Source organism: Hippoglossus stenolepis, chromosome 2 (assembly GCF_022539355.2).
Source record: "Hippoglossus stenolepis isolate QCI-W04-F060 chromosome 2, HSTE1.2, whole genome shotgun sequence".
Taxonomy (NCBI): domain Eukaryota; kingdom Metazoa; phylum Chordata; class Actinopteri; order Pleuronectiformes; family Pleuronectidae; genus Hippoglossus; species Hippoglossus stenolepis.
Window position 1 is genome coordinate 21,054,243 of NC_061484.1, and position 19,951 is coordinate 21,074,193.

A 19,951-nucleotide genomic window follows, 5' to 3' on the forward strand; every position below is an offset into this window, starting at 1 on the left:
AGGGCTCAAGTTGCCTCATCCTGTTTTAGAGGAGTTCATTCGACTATATGATCATTTGGGAGGATTGAGTTTTAAAATGCTGTTGACATTGATCCTTAAAATCTGCTAAAGTTCAGTACAGCCATCAGGGGACGTTTGGGGTTCAGCATCTTGTCCGGCGACAACACGAGGTACACAAGGTAAAAGTACACATCTGTATTAACATTTAACCAGTAGACATATTTAAGGCTAAATTAGTCTTAACAAAATATCACTGTCTAAACATAGATTGTAGGTACGTTAAAATAGTTTGTGTGAATATAAGATAACATGAGAATGACCTATCACACACACACACGTGCAAAACAATATGTAGGTGACACATTAAATTTCAATTGATCCATAAGAAACCTAAGCTTTGCTCGTGCACGGATCATGAGATTCACAGCAGCTGCAGTTACTGGGAAACCTCAGAACCGCTCCTGCAGCATGTTCCAGTCCTGTGAGGTCTAAATATTTTCACTGTGCTCCAAACATTCCTAGTGTAAACACACCCAGCCCAGACACACATACTTCATGACTGACCCACCAGCGCCACAGTGACGCTGTGCCGGGAGCTGACTGCAGTGCTTCCCTGGTCAGGAGACAGAATCTGAGATGACGCAGCAAGTAACAAGCTTCAGCCGCCCAAGTGACTAAAGATCAGCAGTTACTACTAAGAATTTGGATTTTGTTTGAAGGATTCATTTGAGTCTGTTTGGAGTTTAAACATTTTAAACATTTTAGTCTTCTTGAATATATGTGGAAAAAACACCTTAATGCCCATGTTTTCAACACTGAATATTAATATAATATTAGTCATTTAAGTTTCATCTTCTCTAGTTAACTCAACTGGGCGGCTGTGGTTCAGGGGGTAGAGCGGGTTATTTACTAACCAGAGGATCTGTGGTCCAATCCCAGTCTCCCCCGTTCCGAAGTGTCCATGGGCAAGATGCCGAAGTGATGTGTGATAGAGAAAGTGCTGCACATAGATGCACTGTAAGATGTTAGAGGATTGATGGATGATGGATGATGGGTGGATGGATGGATGATGGGTGGATGGATGGATGGCCAAACTGTGATAGGAGCTCTGAGTGGTCATCAAGACCCTAATTACAAGTAAACACAGACCATTTACTGCTCAATTACATTTAATTCAATTAAATGCACAATGTGAAACTGAACAACAGTGAGTAAATTACATCAATACACAAACGTCCCCATCAAACCATTCTCTTTATTCCATTATAAATAGACATTTGTGAACGTGTAACAAAACGAATACAGTTTAAACATGCGCTACAGTCCAAGGTATCAACCCTTAAGAGTATAAAATCATTTTTAAAATACAAAAATAAATAATGGAATTTGTTTAAAGACATGACGGTCCGTTTCCCTCGTCCTATTCTAGCGTCCATCTGTCCTTTGCGTGGTTTCACTGAGCGGTCCCTCGAGATACGAACATTTTGTGGGAAAAGCTTTAAGTGCAACCAGTGAGAGGATGTGACTAATCAACAGGCGACGGGATTCAGCTTCTGCTTTGAAACACTGGAGTGTTCATTCGATTCCTCCGGGACAGATGGGTCCAGCATAATGGAAATACATCCGGCAATCAACAACACATGAAAAGTTTGGAACCAGGATGCGTGACGCTGCTCCCGTTAAGAGAAAGTCACCGTCTGCTCAGTCGGAGGCTGTGAAAAGGTTCAAGTTCCCTTTGGAGAGAAGTGTTCACTCCACTGAAATGGCTGGAAGTGTCATGGAAGTTCAGTCTTCATGTTTTTCATTGAAATGTCTGCAGAAGATACAGTTTTCATGCGCACACATTGAGGTGAAATACTCATGGACACACGCACGCACACACGTCTACTGATTATCACTGCACAGACCCTGGAGAATTAAAAAGGCAAGAAAAAGTCAAAGTGCATTAATTCTGCAAGCGACACACGCTGTACTGAGACTGAACACACATACATCCACCCTGAAACACTATAGCAACCAAAAAACCAAACAAGTAAAACACCCAGCAGGTTGCCATGGTAACAAAGAATAATCATTTGTACATTTTTCAACATTGGAGTCACTTGGGGGTCACGCAGCACGTGTTCCCCTCACGAGTCCACTTTGCCGTAGGTCCCCTCCGGTGGCCGGTAGCACTTGGGAAAGGCCATCAGCTGCAACATGTTGAAGGCATATTTCCTGCATCTAATGTTCTTTTGAACGTTCTCAATACGACATCCCTCCCTGACGGCCAAATCAAGAGGGTGAGGGGGAGTGAGGGGGACAGAAAGGAAAACAAAAAGTGAACATGAGTGATGTTTGTAATGATCAACACAAGCTTTTTAGATGAAAAAAAAAACCCCACTGTGGATTCTTTTCTGTAAACCAGATGATTCCCAGAAATGCAAATACTTTTGAGTTAAAGTCATTGGATGAGAATTTAAATGTTGAATTTTTGGGTGATGCCGGTGAGACGTTCAGGAACAGATGTGGAATGTTTCTCATAATTCACCCATCGTCGAGAATGTGTTGTGTAAAACTGCTCATTAATCACGCCACCACATCTATGCAGGAAGACACAACTTCCTGTAAACACTCTGGGACTTCACTGAGCAGCTCTCGTTCGGTGTGGCTCAAAGGTTCATCTGGAAACGAGGAGAAACTACAACATCTACAATATGGAACTTGGAAAAGTCTTGATCCTTATGTCTGGGAGTGTCCTTCAGCGGGTTGCTTGTTAAAAGTGGTTTGCAAAAACCCTCAGACATGAGTCCAGGATCACGACGGTGCAGGCTCCAGATTACGTCAAAAGCACAAGATGGTTATTTACGCTTCATTTTTGGTTAAAGTGGAGAAATGTCCTCCATCTTTATTTACAGTATATGGTTAGTACCTTTATTTAAACGCCTTCAACACAGGTGAGCTGTTACAAATTCATTAATCGGCCAAAATAAACTGTTTTGAGTTGAAAAGAATTTCCTGATTGTGTTTTTTGATGTTCAGAAGATTGTGTGAGAGAAATACCATCAGTTCATTTTACATTTAACAAACAAGTGTTTTAGTTTTACAATTTAATTAGAAAAACACAATTAGATTGATCAACAATTAATGCCAATGCCTAAAACAACCTTTCAGCCAAGACCTGGTTAATTTATTCATGCTTCAGCGGCTTCACACTTCTGATGTCTGCTTCAATCACGCATCAAATAATGACGTGTGCGTTTAAAATTGAAACATGCCGTGGGAAAACCGCCGGAGGGTTCGATTTCCACTTGACAGGAGGGTGTAACTGATGCACCTTCAGGAGAGGATGTGAACCTGCCTGTTCTTGTGAAGCTGCGTCCGGGTGCACACGGCCACAGTTTATTGTAAGGTCATCAAAATGTAATCAGCCGAAGTCTAATGAATAACCATAAACGGTGCAAAGGTCAACAATAAACTGGAGAAATGTACAGCAATGGGCATAATAAGTTTGGTGAATGCGTTTGATTTGCTTGGGGTTTATTAGTGCACCTGGAGCACCTGGTTTCTTTGTCTATGTGGATGTTGTAACGTTGAACTCCCCTACTGTAGATATGAGCAAAGAGCGAAACTCTGGATAAACAGTTTGTTTGTTACTTAGCAGCATTACATGAACTACTGTTTGGATAAACATGAAACCTGGTGAAAGGATGCGATATGAATCAGGAAGCGACCCATTCATTGTGTTGTGCATCCGTATCAGGGGGCAGATCCAGGATTGTATTTTCACTTTTTTTCACATTTTCATTGAATTCTGAGAGAATAATTCATGGATCTTGAAAAAAAAATCATGTTTAGAAGAGTGATATTTATGAGTGTGTGGATTTGGTGCAAATCTGTATCTAGAGGATATAAATGTGGTTTCATAAAGGCTTTTTTCAACAGACCCTGGTTACAAATAGGGTTAAAAACCAGTAACTTCCACCTGCGTGTAGAAACATAATGTGGCCTAAGCTACAAGGCTTGCTTTAATTCCAGGGGACTGTTGGGCGTTGCCGTAGATATGTCAGCGCTATTCTAGTTGTTTATTGACTTTTCCGTTAGTGTGAAGATTAAATGTTAGTCAGACATTAAGAACAAATAATTTATCAGGAAAGAGTCCCAGTAAATCAGAAAGAGGAAACCTTTCAATTACCAGTTATGTTATTTAATACCGTCTGATCGAAATCAATTTGCTCTAAATCCTCAGCAGCTGCACAGGGATCTGATGCCCTCCATCAATAACCCGAACACAACCACCAGCCCTCACTGAAGAATAGCCAGCAGACACAGAAAGAAGGAGTAAGTAAAGATGGCATTGTCAGCAATTTATTGATATTTTGCAAGCAGAAAAACAAGACTTAAAATGAGCCACACAACCAGTAGGTGGGAGCTAACAAGCAGCAGGGCAATGGGGTAAAAGTGCCGTGACGCTGGTTTGTTCTCTGTCACGGCGCCAGCCTCAGGGTCCTCCCACTGCCCAATGTCGCCCTGGGTCAGCCGACTGCAGGGGCGCCCGGCGAGAGCGAAACAAAACGACCAGAGATAGATCAGAACACAGTGGTGTTAGTATGATGCTGTGCAAGTGGGACCATCAGCCCGATCAGGCGGCCCACTCAGACACAGAGCCATTAGTGCACACTTTGCCTCGAGACGCCACGTTCACAGATGAGCAGGCAGCGGAGCAGGAAAGTGAGAAACGGAGGGTGATGATCGGGTGAGGATGGAGAGACGAGGCATGCTGCTTGATTATGTTTGAATAGTAAAAGTTTTGTCACAATCCTACGAATACACATTCAGTCTCGAAAGGACGAGCCACATTTGAACAGGTCGTGGTTGAACAGGTTTTTGTGGAATGCACTTTCTCGTGTATTGATTTCCCTTTGGACTCAGCTTCTGTCACACGTTGTTTATAACAGACGTGTATTTTAAAACTCAACTACAAAAAGATCAAATCGGCGAAATGATGATCCAGTGATGTTTTAATATTATTGGAGATTTCCCTGCTTAGAGTCAAATCTCACACTTCAGTAAAGACTCACACATTTCACACCCAAGTTATGGAAGGATTCACATTAATGTTACTTGATGCGGTTGCAGAGGGTAATTAACGAACTAGATTGGGGACCTGTGAGATGAATGAGTTCATCCATAATTTGTTCCTAGTATATATTTATATTCTTATCAGGGCATCCCCGATAAAAAGAGCTTGCACTCAGTGACCTTTCCATAGTTAAATAAAGGTTTGAATCCGGCTACTTCTACGATACAGTGCATGTCGAGTGAAGGAACAGATTGTATTTGTGTCTGTGTGTCATGGAATTTCTTTGTCGTACTCACATATAACACGTTGGCCTGTACAAGTTATAAACACTGGTGTTTTCACACATGCATTTCAACAACAGCCTTAAAAACAAGCTCTTATCTTAGACCGGATGGGATATTGACGGATGCATATGTTTGACCTGCAGGCGGAAACAAACATTGAAAGGCAGCGGTGCTCCGGCAGCACTGTTACAAACAAGCAGAGCTGCCTTTGAATGTGTGGGGGAAGGCGGTGATGGTGGGGATGTGACACATGGGGCTGTTGATACTGGCACACATGATGGTGATAAGCTGGAGGAGAAGGTGGAGGAGGGCGCTGATAGACTCACGTTATGGGTGCAAGTTATTTTCTGTGTAACGTCTCCTTTCACGGCTCATGAATCTCAACTGCTACTAAATGTTTGGAAGTATTGAATTGAATCTGATGTGAGAATAAATACAGGATATTTTCACATTTTCGCACTGGGGGCATCTAAGGACGCAGATCGTTGTTTGATCAGAGATTTTCAGATAATCACCTGGAATCAGGATGTTTCCAGTCTATCAGTTTTCTTTGGAGACAGGAAGTAGTTGGACTGTTTGCATAGTAGTTTGTGGAATATCCAGAGTAACTGGGGCACTGAGCATTGAAGTTTATTCTTGAAGTGGTAATTTGATTAATGTTTGTTTCCTAAAGCTCCACTCACTTTCCCTGAGCTTTCAACCACAGAGTTTCCACTTACCACCAGTTCAAAGACAAAAAATACGCCTTTTTGCAGTTTGACTGAACTGACGTATTAAAGTCAAAACAGCTGGGAGTGTCTGGGACAATAACTTGCACCCTGAACAGTTTGACACGATTCTTTATATCTCACCTCCGCATACAATCCAGAGCACGGATGAAGCAATCCTTGCTGAGCTGGTGTTCATCCCGGAGGAGGGCGCACTGCTCTAGTGTGACAGACATGGATGTCCGGTCTTTGGCACTTTTACAGCTGGTGAACCTGATGCCATTTAACCTTCGGCAGATCTGGAGGCAAGAGCAGAATGTGTGCAATGTGCACGTGAACCATCAGTGACAACAGTGACACCTGCAGTCGTCCCCTGCCCACTGTAGGTACACTTCATTAGGATCTTATCTTTTATTTTATTTTTTTATTTTTAAACATCCAACCTGAAAATAAAGCGGTAGTGTTATGGCTGACGGACTCAAGCTGACTATCAAACTAAAAAGCATCCCAGTCTATATACAAGCCTCATCGAGGGCAGACAGCTCCATCTAATGACAATACACGTTTCATCTTCAATTCCAGAGGAAATCCAAATTCTGCTCCTTCGGCTGAGTTCAGCAGAATGTGAGGCAGAGCCCATTGTGTAAGATTGTGATGCAGATGGCCGATGCAGATTAGATGCAAAACAAACATCTAATTGTGTTTCCTCACGCTGCTTTTTGACTGTAGCAGCTTGGTTACTATCTTCTTAATGTCATGGTGCTCTGTGAGGAAATCCCGATATTGAATATGAGGTAAAAGATCAGTATCTATACGGCATCACCGGAGTCAATCCATCATGCTCACACAGTTTCCTTTTCACTCAGTGCTTCCTTTAAAGCCCATAAGTTCACAGAGCAGCGTTCACAGAGTACAGTTACCTTGGTTATGCAAGAGAGAGAGAGTTATGCAAGTTGTTGGTTAAAGTTCAGAGAAAAGAAAAGAGAAACAGATAGTTACTATAAAAAAAAAACTAAAACAGTGCTCACCGATCCAGCAATCCATAGTATCTCCACATTCTTCCTCTTCTTTGTGACTACATTCTGGCCCAGGGTTTCAAGTAATTCCTTAACGTCAGTCTGCGTTTGAAAACATGGTAGACCTGTACACAGAGAACAGGAAACTCCGCCGGTGACTGGGTGGGTTTCTGGTTTGGCTCAAAATTGAAAACAGTGGCTGCAGCTCCGATTTCAAACTCTTTTTCAGCCATATCTATTTAAGATCACTGCAAATAAGAGACGCTTTGCACTTACATTCTAGTGGCACCTTTTCACTTAAGGATTTGTAATAGGCTTCTAACATCTCAAAGTTCTTCTGGTTTATTCTCTCTTGTAGGGAGATATCTCCAAACCTGACAGAGGAAAAAAGAGCAGTTACCCTCAGGCCTCGTGACCCTCAGCAAATATCTTTTTCAGGTTTCACTTCTTAAAATTTGACAAGGAGGTAAAAATCGACAGCGTGAAAAGCTTTTAGCTGTGGATCCTGAAAAGCTAACATCCTCATAATAAACGAAAAAGAAACCTTTAATAAATGCCCTATCAACTTATAATAATAGTGATAATAGGACTAAAAGTGTATAACATAGAACCAAAAATAATCAACGAGGAAGACGAGGAATAAATGTCGACAATGTGGCCGAACAGTAAAAGCCACATTCACAGAAAACATGATTTAAATGTAAAAGGTTTGGGTGGGGTTATATTTGTTATTTGATAAATCCCAGAATATTAACATTGATCATGAGTGAATGTAATAGAGATTAAAATGTAACAGTTCCGGTAAAGTGAATATGTCATTAGAGGGTTTGAAAGCCTCCAGCAGAGAAGGAAGCTGTTGTGGATATAAAAGCATTTTCTCCAACAGTAACACATAAAGAATAAGATGTACACATGTCCCCGTCTTTGTCTGGTATTGATCAGTTCCACACTGCCCTTGGTTAATACTGTATGTTCACAGTGACTGCAGTACCTCTCGGCTATAGTCTGCTGTTCGTTGATGCCCACGTTAAACAGCACCGGGAACACTTGCAGAGGTTTGCCCTCCTTTATCTCCTCTGGCAACGTCTGGAAAACCAGTCTTGGTAATGGCACTTCGACGGTGAAGTGGTCTCTGAATGCAACAGGAGAAACAAAAGGGAAGGTAGAAAGACAGAGAGGGGTTCATTACACTTTGCAAATGCTGCAGGTTCTGATATGTTTTTGGATGTTGTGCAATTTGAGACCAAAGACAGGCCGGAACAGGCTGTAAGAGAGAGGCTGATGATGTGGGAGAATGACTGGCGTGGAAGGGGGTGAGGAAAGAGGAGTGTGTCTATTTATCATCCCTGATACAATGCACACAGACAAAAGCTTGTAAATGTCCTCAAGTGAACTATTACATTGCTTCAGGACATGAAGGATCCCTGTGTGCTGGTCGGTAACTGACAAGGAGGGAGTCAAAAAGAAAGGATACAACTTTGGAGCAATAATTATTTAACGTCCGCGCAGGATGAATCATCCCTAGATCCAGATTTTTATTTGGATCTGCACCGAAGTTTACTGGGTTCTTCCCTGACCCATAACACATAACACACCTTCCGAACAGTTTCGCCACAATTCGTCGAATTAATTTTGTGTAATCTTGCTTACAAACAAACAAACCACCCAATAAACAAACGATAAACGGACAGGGGTGAAAACATAACCTCCTAACGTAACGGTAACGTAAAATCTATTAATTTATTTCATAGAGCCTCTAAATGGCTTAGACCTAAAATCTGAACACTTTGGAACTTTCTGCACCTCATGCATATTTCATGAGCCCAATATTATCCAAGAAGAAATTTGGGCATTAGCTGCTCTTGGACTATTTACTAAACCAAACACCTGAACTATCCAAGTGCATAGTGAAGCTGGAGGTGAATTGATGGCCTCTCAGGAAATTCCACCGAGATGCACAAGAGGCAGAGCCAGAAGGAGTTGATAACCTGCCTCTCCACTTAGAGGCTTTAACCAACCTTCACACAGAGGGAGGAGGAAGTGAGATGGAGTGTAAACAGATGTTTGCCATTACTGCTGACAAATGTGACATCAGGCAGGAGGCTGTCAGAGAGTCACATTTCAGAACAGACCCTCCTCATGAATATGGAGTCTTCCCCACAAGTCATAACTGATATGACTTCTCCAAACTTTAGTTCGTCATAGTTAAACTTTGACTGTGACGCACTGGGATAAACACTCAAGTGTCCACTGGTAATAAAGCTTGAAGCCAGTTTATGCCTGTATCATACTATGGAGTGTTAGGAACACTCCATAGTGATTTCGCTAATAATTTTCCAGAACAAAATTGTAATATTAGGCAAATAAAGACGTAATTTTACAACAAAAAAAATGCTCTTAATAAGTCATAATTTTAGGCTGAAGGAGGAAATATCAAAAGATCACATTTGTTAAAATGAGGAATGTGGAGCATCTTGTTGATTTATACTTTAGTATAAGTTTCGCAAATAATGAAAGTATGTCAAAAGTATCAGGACTTTGAAAAGATTGTGAAAGAAACCGAGTCTAATCTGAAGTAAGAACCTCACGGACTTGGAGAAACTAGTCGATGAGGAAATGTTTGGTGGTCAACTGTGTAACTTTGGTTACAGTGTGATGTTATTCAGAGGTTTCAGAGTTTCTCAAGAAACAATGAGATTTAGATTTGGATCCAGAATTCGGGTTCATTATTTTCTATATCTTATCTCATTAAATTAGGACTCAATCCTTAAAATCTCATTTTGAGTCAAGTAGGCATGTCAGGTGTATTTTAACAGTCAAGTAGATTGTTGTATGAAGGGAAAATGTGTAAACATCGCTTAGGTTTATTATGTGTTCCCCCTCAAAAGCTCTACAGACCTTTTAATGAGGTCAAGTTTTCACAGATTTCAGTGACATAGTGACAAAGTTCCTTCTAGGCCTTAAAGCACAAAAGCAAACAGCGACGGGGATGGTGCCTCACCGGCGGCCACACACTAAAGGCTGGAGGTCACTGAGGTCATCTGTCTTGGCCTCTGTGATCTTGAACACAACTCTTTGCAGGTCTGAGATTCCCACCTCCATGTCCTCCAGCATCCCGATCTCTTCACCTGTTCACAGTTTGACAAAACAAGATTAGTGGTGATTTCATTCCTGATTGTCCAACACTTTATCTTTAGCATCTCATAGGATTAAAGTGAATAATTAATAAGATTTAAAAATGCCCCTAATTACTGACTCGGGACTGTGATTGACAGAAACACTGTCAGATCAGCGGCTGGCCAATTAACTTCTTTACTGGCCGTGAGCCACGTCGAGCCCCTCGCTCTGCGTGCAGCTGTTCATTTCACTGACCGATCCATTTAACTTCTTGCTGGGCAGCACCATGAGTTTTAGTAGAGCAGCATGAGTGAGAACTTTGATCGTGATGGTGCAGATAAAAAGTATTAGTGTACTTGTATTTAATTCAACCTCCTCTTACTGTATTGATCTAATAAATATTCATCCTAAAGACGCTGAGCTTAACTTTCCCCTGGAACATTTATATTAAAGTTAATTTGCCAGTAACTGTAACTGTGCCAGTGACATATAACCTTTCTACAAGTTGTTTTGCTATAGCCTCATCAATCAATCCCAATAAGGATTGATTGTTTTTCAGGTTGCCAGTTCTGATTGAACCATAACTCTTTTACTCACTGTAGGTGCTGAGTAGGCTCTCAAACTGAGCCACTAGGCCGACCAGCTGAAGCTGCCTCAGGAATCCTTTGTCCTCCATTCCTGCATAGAGCCTCATGACGAACCCACAGGCTAAGGCTGCCAGCTGTAAATCAAATAAACACAAGTGCACACACACACACACGCACACACAAACAACTGAGTCATATCTCCTTCAAGTTGTTCTTGGGTAAAATACCTTTGACATGAGTATGCAGGGATGAACATGTTGGTAGAAGTTTGTTGAAGTACAAAGCCTCCATATTTACTCCATATGGAGTAGAGATAAATCAAACCTCAGTTTGTCAAATTAATGGAGCCTGTGGTAAATCATAAAATATGTCTATATATTTATTTATGTCCTTAAATAATGAAAGATGCATTTTTAATTGACAGCTTTGATGTTTTTATGAAAATAATGCACAGAGAACCAACTTCATAAAGGGCGAGGCACAGGTTTGGACTTGCAGAGCATATAGCATTGAGTGGACTTTGGCCCGAAAAAAAGGTGATTTGGATAATAAACAGCTCAACCGGCTAAAATCTAAAATGTAAAACTTGAAGACGTATGACAGCCCTCTTGCTTTAGTGGCTCCTGCTGTGTGTATGTTTCTGTGCTGCCTCGCGACTGCGATAACCTGGCCAGTCTTCCAGGAGAACAGAAGACTCCTGGCTGTTTGGATCTGTCTCTCTCTGTTCTGCCAGCACTGTGTTTGTATTTAGTTTGCCTGGGCCTTGTTATTTTAGTTACTCATCTACCTGCTGACTCACTGATTAACACACTCCCACTTCTGACAAACTATTACACACTACTATAAAAACCCTGACATCCTTGACGACTTCTAAAGAGTTGCTGTGTTGTCAGCGTTGTCACCTACCGCCTGACTGAAGACCACGTCTCGCCTCTGCTGGAGGAGGAAGCCCTGTGGTATGCTGCAGGCTGCCTCCTGCAGGAGCACGAAAGTCATGGCTCTCTTGGCCTTCCCCACCACCTCCATCACACAGTCCTTTAACCTGGTCACCAGAGGACACAGCTGCTCCTTCCAGTCACCTGCGGCGGAAGGTGGGATGGAGAAAGAACAGAGGAGGACATATGTGGGATGGGCACAGGTGCGGACAGAGATGGAATGACAGTTATGCTGGGATTGTAAGATCACATGAGTGTGTGTGTGTTCTTCTCAGCCAGAAACAACAAGTAGTTTATCTGTGGGCTGAAACCAGTTTAGCCATTCATGCCTCCCCGAAAAGGAGAAGTACTTACAAGAATGAAAAACACACACACACACACACACACACACACACACACACACACACACACAATTAAACAACCTTTTGTGAACATGTAATAAAAATGATATTTACAGCAGGGTCCTAAAAATATAATCATATCCATCGGTATTTATTTTATTGTTAAGCACAGCAGATAATGGCTCATATAGTTGAATGCACCACTTTTGTGTCTTTAATCCAGTAAATGTACTTCTTATATGTAGAGTACTGTTGTGTTCTGGAGGATCTTGAGCAAACAGACAACATCAGCATCATCAAGCAAACCTGCTGTTTTGGTTCAAGTTAACACAACATTGAAAAATACAATGGACTGGGTGATGAATAGATATGGTTTGGAGGGTGTGGTCATTATAAACAATGAGAATAAACACAGTCAACCAGTCACATCACTAGTGGCGTTGCTCAGAAACAGCCGAGCCAATCAGAGAAGCCGCACGTGAAGTACAGTATAACAACAGCAGTGCTTTGAGGAGCTATATTTTAATCAGCCTCCCACCTAGTATTGGGTCATATGGCCACAGATCACATTGAGATAAAAATCTCAAATCAATATCAATCAATATCAATAATGATCACGATAAATGTCTCATTATTTCTTTTCAGTTTAAAGACTGATTTTTGCTCCTGAGTGAATGTTGTGTCTTTACATATCGAATGTTAAATTTATATTGTTTTATTGCCTCGTCCTTATCTCACTGGTCTGTTTCTCTTCCCACCTGTTGCACATGTGGGGTTGATGTGTAACACATTACTGATTATTGGTAAGTTATAAATATCAGCATCACACCAATACTCCTATTAGTATAGTCTCCTATTAACCACATATATGTGAATATGTTTTTTAAATCAAAGTAGTGGAGTCAGTCTTTGAAGTGCCCTCTGGTGCCCCTGGTTGGGAATCAGTGGTACTGCTTAATATTTGCTTATAGTCAAAAAAATATGGATTTAATATTTATCTAAGATTTATGAACCATCACAGCTGAGTTTAGCTCCTCTGTTTCATCTAGTTTTCCATCGTAAGACAAAGACACACTTAACATCCGCACTCTGACGTCTTTTATCACACAACATACTCAACACCTGCGTAGAAATAACATACAGGAATCAGGACACAGCTTTTCTTTGCCTTCACGGTGTCTCATTTGTATTTCCTCCAGTAAGTGGGATTCTTGCAATCGCCTCAGTAGCTCACAGGGGGCAGTGTTGGATAAGTCATTTTGAGTTGTCGAGTCTTGCCACCAGGCTTTTCCCTTCTGCACCAACATAGTGAGGAGTTTTTAAAGGGGAGGTGGGGGTCAGTATCGACGCGCACAAAGACAGACAGACAGACACGGATTTGAGGAAGAATGTATAGCACATCAAGTTTGCCCTTGTCTGTCAGATAAATCATGTCTTATCTCATTTTGCAAATACCGCCTCTGCACAGAGGAGAAGGAAACAGAACTCCAGCTGTCATCTCTTCAGCAGCCCACCTGTCCAAACATCTAAACCCCCACAACGTCTTGTCATAAAAGCCTGAGCTCCACTGTTCTCCGCCACGAGATAAAGCCTGTCTCATTATTCTCGTCCATGTTTGTATTTAGACAGGCAGATGACCACTTGCTCTGAGCCTGTTCAGTGTCTTAATAAAGGTGCTCGGGGAGTTGAGCTTATCTTTTAGACGGAACACCAGGCGGGCGGCCTTGTCCTCACCTGCCAGCTAACTTGGACAGACAGACGCACACAGATACAGATGCACACACAGGCACAAACTGATATGAACGGACCAACCCTTGCACACATGCAAAGGGCTTTTGCATCTGGCGCACGCACGCCGCGCACACACACACACACACACACACACACACACACGCACACGCACACGCACACAGCACACACACACACACACACACAAGCCTTCCTCCTTGTCGCCTGGTCAGACTAATGCCGCTGCTGTGTGTGCCAGTTGGCAGCTGGAACAGACTGGGCACTTGTCTGGACACAAGCTGGAGGCAGGATTTCATTGGATGTAAGGGAAGACTGGGCAGCTTGCAGTCAACAGTGGATGGCTCTGCATATCAAATAATGCTTTCATCCACTTCTCTGGCAACAATTTAAGGTTCTCTTCTGCTAATGCTTAAAACAACAGGGACCAGGGTCTTGTGTCACTCTCTTCAACCGAGGCTGGAAAACTGTTCAGGGTTATTTCTCTCACAATGAGAAAGCATATTTTATTAAGTCCAATCAAAGTTGAGATGAAATTAGCTGCTGTTTTGTGACTTCAGCTACATTAAACCTTTTAAGCTGTTGAGTCACAATCAAGACTCGTTTCTCTCTGATGCTTCTGTCCAGTGGCTGGTTGCTTATTTCAATACTGTCCAGCAAACATCAGTAAACTTGAATAATAGAACAGGTATTCTATTGATGGTCATTCCCCTGCCAGTGTGCAAACCTGTATGGCGGACACATAAACACATCTAATCCTGCAGAAGTGTGTACGTCACATGGCCACAATCATCACAGCACTTATTTACCAGGGTTGTGTGAGGTGATGACATCAGCCAGCTGCTGCTCAGGGACCGGCTCCTGTCTGTTGTTGTCTTCCTCCTGAAGTTTATCCACCATGGCGATGACACAGTTCAGACATTTGGCCACGTTGGCCCACACCCTGTCCTGAAAGAGCCGAGCACACTCTGTCACACACTGTACACGCTATGTATTCATGTATGTGTTTAAAGAAAATTAGTCTAAGCCGGCTTTGTTTTCAAAAGGTCAAAAGGAAATTGCTGTCCGAACATTCGGAGATTACTCTTCAAGTGTTTTCATTGTTTGCAGCTTTCTATCTCTTCTCCTGAGCTCCTACTGTTCACTGACAAATAGATGCTTTTCTCTTCTGTGTGTGTGTACAAATACCACAATCCTACTGTGTGTGTGTGTGTACAAATACGACAATCCTAACTGATTGTGTGCATTTTGGTCTTTGTTGCCTCAGTTTGATTTGAACATGTTAAAACGGTGGGTAATATATTGAGAGATAATGAAGTCGTGATCAGCTGCTGCTGTCGGTGTGGCAGACAAACCAGTCCTCAGCACTTCCATGGAAAGAAGCAGACCACACCATCATTTCTGCAGTCAGTTTGTCAGGATGAAAGGTTTGAACTCCTTTGAGAAAAGGCTCTCATTAAAATGAAAAAGTTATATTTGGCATGCGAAATAATTTGGGAGGTAATTTGAGATTATTTGCCATAAAAATGGTTTATCTGTGATACAGCTGATTTCCCTGTGTGTACTCTGCAGCGGGGACCAGCAGTAAAAATAACAGTTTGTCATTCTGCACTTAAATGAACTCAAACCATAAATAGCTGCAGCTTTGAAAGACTTCTTAATCAGTCAGCCTCACCCATTCCTCCTCGTCGTACTCTTTGTGGTGCGGTATGGAGTCTTGGTGCTTCAGAGGCAGAGTTCCACCTTCGCCTTTTGTCGTGGTTTGTGATCCATCCACATTATTACACATCACCGTGCTCTCGGTGACGGACGTGGCTGGACTGTGGCCTGGGAGTCCCTGCACCGGGCTCGGATTCTGCTCGCTGCACTGGTGGACGTGACCTTGATGTTGGCCGGCCTGCGCTGGGGTTGGCTTCTGGTTCTTGGAAACGTACCCGGGCTGTGCTGCATGCAGCGCTAGCAGTGCACTCTTGACCAATTCATCCTTAAGTGTGTGAACAAATTGCTCTGTCTGTAGCAGAGAGAGAGAGAAAAAAAAAAAGATAAATGGGAGACAGATACTGAAAGTTATTGTGGGATAGTACACCAAATGAAAATTTAAGCTGTGAAAAAGCAAAACAGACACGGTGAGAGTGAGACAGAAAGAGACGGTCACACTGGCGAGGAGAGTGGGTGGAAGAAAACACCGGCGAGTAACTATTTACAGAGCAAGTGAACAGAAACTAGGAAAATGAACACCCTCCCTCACCATTAAGTAGCTGCTCTCCTAACGGCAGCACAGCCAGCGAGCAACCACAACAGCAACAAACAACAAACAATTCAATTACTCCTCCTCCTCCTGCTGGCTTCTACGCGAGCACACTTCTTCTGATCACAAATTCACCAGCTACTGTATGCTGATGATGATCCCGGCACCAAGGAGCCTCGCACACTGCTGCCGCCACTGCGTAATAAAATGATAAGGGCTCTCAAGAGTAATTGAGTTAGCACTGCAATAAGCAATTCTATTACCACAGCAAAATGCCGTCTAACACAACGCGTGAGCCAAGCCTCCATTAAAACAAAACCTATATTTGTCACACAAACGCCTGCCTCCCCGCTGTGGACAGAATAGTGGATGAGGATGTTGAGACGGCGAGAAGTGGTGGAGGCGGCAAAGTCAGCAAAGTAGATACGTGTGGAAGAGAAGCTCAGGCCAGTCCTGGTACAACAGACACTATATTCATCATTTACACAACTACCCAGTGTACCGTGATACCAGAAAAAGGCATCTACATGTGACATATTTCTAATTTGCTTGTATTTTTAGATTTGTCAGTCTTGTCTTGTGTGTCGCTGAATTATCTGTGCACTCATCTTGAATTGAATCCAAATAAAAGAAAGTCTGTATAAGAAACAATTTTGTGCAGCAGAAATATTTTTTTCTTATAAAGAACTATACACAATACATTACTCCAAATAAAAATATAAAATACTGTAAAGTGAAAGGATAATAAATTATAATTAAGTAAAAGTTGATCTGTGGCGAATAAAAACTAAATATTAAATACTGAGTATAAAGTGCTGTGTGCCTGCTCAGCTCAAAGATTCCTTAAGTTCCTCCTTTGTAGCTGTTGAGCTGCATAATGACAGTGGGGATAAAATTGTCCATTAAAAATTAATCGGTGTGAAAACTTTCCATTGCATCATCGGGGGGGGGGGGGCGTTTAAAGACTTTTCTGAGCCCTTTAGCGACAAATCTCACGACTTCTGGGACAAACGTCAGTTACTGTCCCTGGAGGAGCGGCGTCAGTGCTGCCCCACATGTGAGAGGAGGTGCGTGGCAGGGAGGCAGAGCTGGGGGAGCTACATGCGTGAATGCAAATGTCCGAATCAGACGAATTGGACTGTAATTGACTTTTTCTCTGCAAGCTCCCCGGGTTCAAAGTCCATGTAGCGTCCTTGAGCTGATGCACAAACAGATAAAGGGCTGGGACTGCAGCACACAAGGCAGAATGCAAATACAACGGGATTTCATCATGAATATGCTGTTTTAAAAACGCAGCACATTCACCACACGCAGCTCAGCTATAAGTCCAATCTATAAGCCTTGGTTGTTTTGAATCATTCATAATGCTGGTGTTGCCGTTTAGGTTCTGTTTCCACCCCTGTCTGTTTGTCTGTTGGTTTGAATGTTTGAATGCGAGAAAGATTACACAAAGACAACCTGGTGGAAGGAGACAGGGAGTTTTTCAACATGCCCGCAGTTTCCCCAGAGAATAATTCACGGATCTTGATAAAAAAAAACAAGCGAACTGATATCTATGAGTGTGTGAAACTTCAGTGCAGCTTGATTGAATTTACTGAGACTGTTTGTGCTGTAGAGTGACACTCTAGTTGAAACTGTTACACTCAGTTCACCACACAACTTGGTGTAAACATGCTCTGTTTTCATGGTTTAACATTTAAACAACGGAATTATGACATCATGATGATTTCTTTCACACGCTTCCAATAGGAGTTTCCACTCACTGGAAGTAATCACTCGTTTCATCATCACCGAGGGCAGATCATGTGATAACAGCCACTGATGTAAGACTGTTAAGATGATGACTCAGTGTAGTCTCTTCACTTTGAACACACAGTGTCACAGAATCCCCTGAATGTGACTGAAAACCTCTACAATCGTTCAGATTAACTCTACATCCACACTCTGAGTCATCATAACCCCTCGTCTCCGGCCTTCATATGTGCTTGTGCTTAGAGACCCTTCACATCAATGAGTTCCATGGTTATTCACTTTATGACGGTTCTGTACTTCTGGTACTTAGACCACTTTTCATTAGTTTGAACTTTTACTGAGAATAAACTGCCGACTTGCTTTGAGAGACACGGCGTTCATCATATGACGCCAACAGTCATTTAAAAAAAACAAAAACAACAACACAATTACTGGTCAAAATCCTCTGCTCCTGACTGGACTGTTACCAACTGAACGGGTCATTTGAAGAATGTTTAAGCAGAGAAAGCGGACGACGGCTACACTTAAAACACCATTGTATCTCATTCATATCCATTTTAATTGCATTGCATTGTACAAATGAGTTCCATTACTGTAAGTCAAAGATGTGAGAGCTAAAATCTATGGATAAGAGGAAATGTGAAATTACATGCGAAAAGGAATTTCTGCTGGGACAATGTTCTGTCATTCAAGCATATGTATAGAAAGATTTTTGAAATATTTTAAAGATGAAAAAAAAAAAGAGTAATAAAAAAAGAGCCACGCTTGATTGAGCAACCAAAACACTTCAAAATGTAAATTCATATTCAAATTGAACTCTGCTTATCTAACCTCAATGTTAATTTGCAATCTACGAGACCATGTATTATTCATTATATTTTCCTGAGATGAGTGAAAAAAGACACACGATGTATTTAAAACAATCTGGGTCATATTTGCACTTCTTAACCACAGGGTCATATCTGACACCGCCTGTGCTCATACGATAACTTTTCATACTGGTGAGCTTATTCCCAGACAAAATGCTATTCATGCATTTCTGTTGAGGATAAAAGTGAACTGATTACATTAGAAATCAGGTGAATATGAATTAAGTTTCTTGCCTCTGTTATATTTCTAAATATTCAGTCAGAAGGATCTGGAGGGAAGGTGCATGATATCCTGTGTTGCAGGATCCAAATAGATATTGTGTTTAAAGTGAAATATCAGCGGTGCTCTCCTTTGGGCAAAAGAGAAAAGCATCGCAGCTTCATTTTCTTATCAAGGCTAAACCAAAGCAACCCTGCCTCTCCAAGTGCAAAAAACGGCTCCTCGGTGCTGCTCCTCCACACCTTCCTGTTTGAGAGATCTGACATGCTCGGAAATCTCTTGGGAGAGATTCCGTTGCTAGATTTTCTTCAACATGTCTGCCGATGTGATCCTGACTGAGCACAAGTGCAAGTCAGAGAACGCCTCTGTGGACTCTGACTGCGAAAAATCAAGTTACATTTGATCTTAAAAAACGAGGAAAACAGTAAGAATTTATTCACCCCGAATGTTTTTGAATGGTTTTATCCTGAGGGAAGAACAAATTTCGGCTGAGAAAAAAAACCTCTGTAACTTAACAGACGAGGTGAACGGAGGCTGAATGGAGAGAGCACGTTAGAACATCACTTGGCCGTGATGACACTCACTCACTTGTGTGTGTGACCGCTCTGTGCAACACATCATTCAGCATGATCGTGCAGAGACGATCAAACCCGCAGCTCTTTGCAGGTAACCGATATGTTAGAGACATATAACTTGTGCTACAACGCAGCTGGAGGGAGGGGAGTTGCGTGCACATCCCATTTTCACTGTGATTATCATCAGTAGAGATATTATTATTATCATCAACAGAATCATCCTCATATATAGAGAAGCTGCAGCACATCTGCAGTCAGAATGTGCCCATTGAGAGTGTTCTGGAGTGAAATATTGATTGGCCTTAAGAAAGGTGGTCTGAGCAGAGAAAGTCAGAGGCAGCGAGTACTTGATAAAAAAAAAAACAGGTTCTTAAATCCACCTAATATTCTCTGAAGGTGTGACTCACTGTCTTCAAACTTCACACAGCAGAGACCCACTCACAAATGCATCCACCTTTACTTACATTTCTGTAAGATGGATAAAAACTAGTG

The 19,951-nt window shown here is 42.0% G+C and overlaps 1 protein-coding gene across 9 annotated transcripts in view; it reads right to left on the reverse strand.

Moving 5' to 3' along the window:
- Positions 1–1,151: 1,151 nt before the first annotated feature.
- inpp4b (inositol polyphosphate-4-phosphatase type II B) overlaps positions 1,152–19,951 on the reverse strand; it is a 196,824-nt gene continuing 178,024 nt past the window's right edge. For 7 of the 9 annotated variants that reach the window (XM_047341928.1, XM_035168521.2, XM_035168557.1 and 4 more), the window contains 10 exons: positions 15,471–15,806; positions 14,605–14,743; positions 11,680–11,852; positions 10,784–10,907; positions 10,071–10,197; positions 8,061–8,201; positions 7,346–7,443; positions 7,082–7,194; positions 6,198–6,352; positions 4,332–4,522 (listed from right to left, as the gene is read on the reverse strand). In XM_047341928.1, coding sequence (XP_047197884.1) covers positions 4,348–4,522; positions 6,198–6,352; positions 7,082–7,194; positions 7,346–7,443; positions 8,061–8,201; positions 10,071–10,197; positions 10,784–10,907; positions 11,680–11,852; positions 14,605–14,743; positions 15,471–15,806 — 1,581 coding nt within the window. In that variant the 3' untranslated portion in view covers positions 4,332–4,347. Of the gene's footprint in view, positions 2,263–4,331; positions 4,523–6,197; positions 6,353–7,081; positions 7,195–7,345; positions 7,444–8,060; positions 8,202–10,070; positions 10,198–10,783; positions 10,908–11,679; positions 11,853–14,604; positions 14,744–15,470; positions 15,807–19,951 lie in introns of those variants that run through there. The other 2 variants (XM_035168576.2, XM_047341924.1) reach the window with 1 other exon arrangement.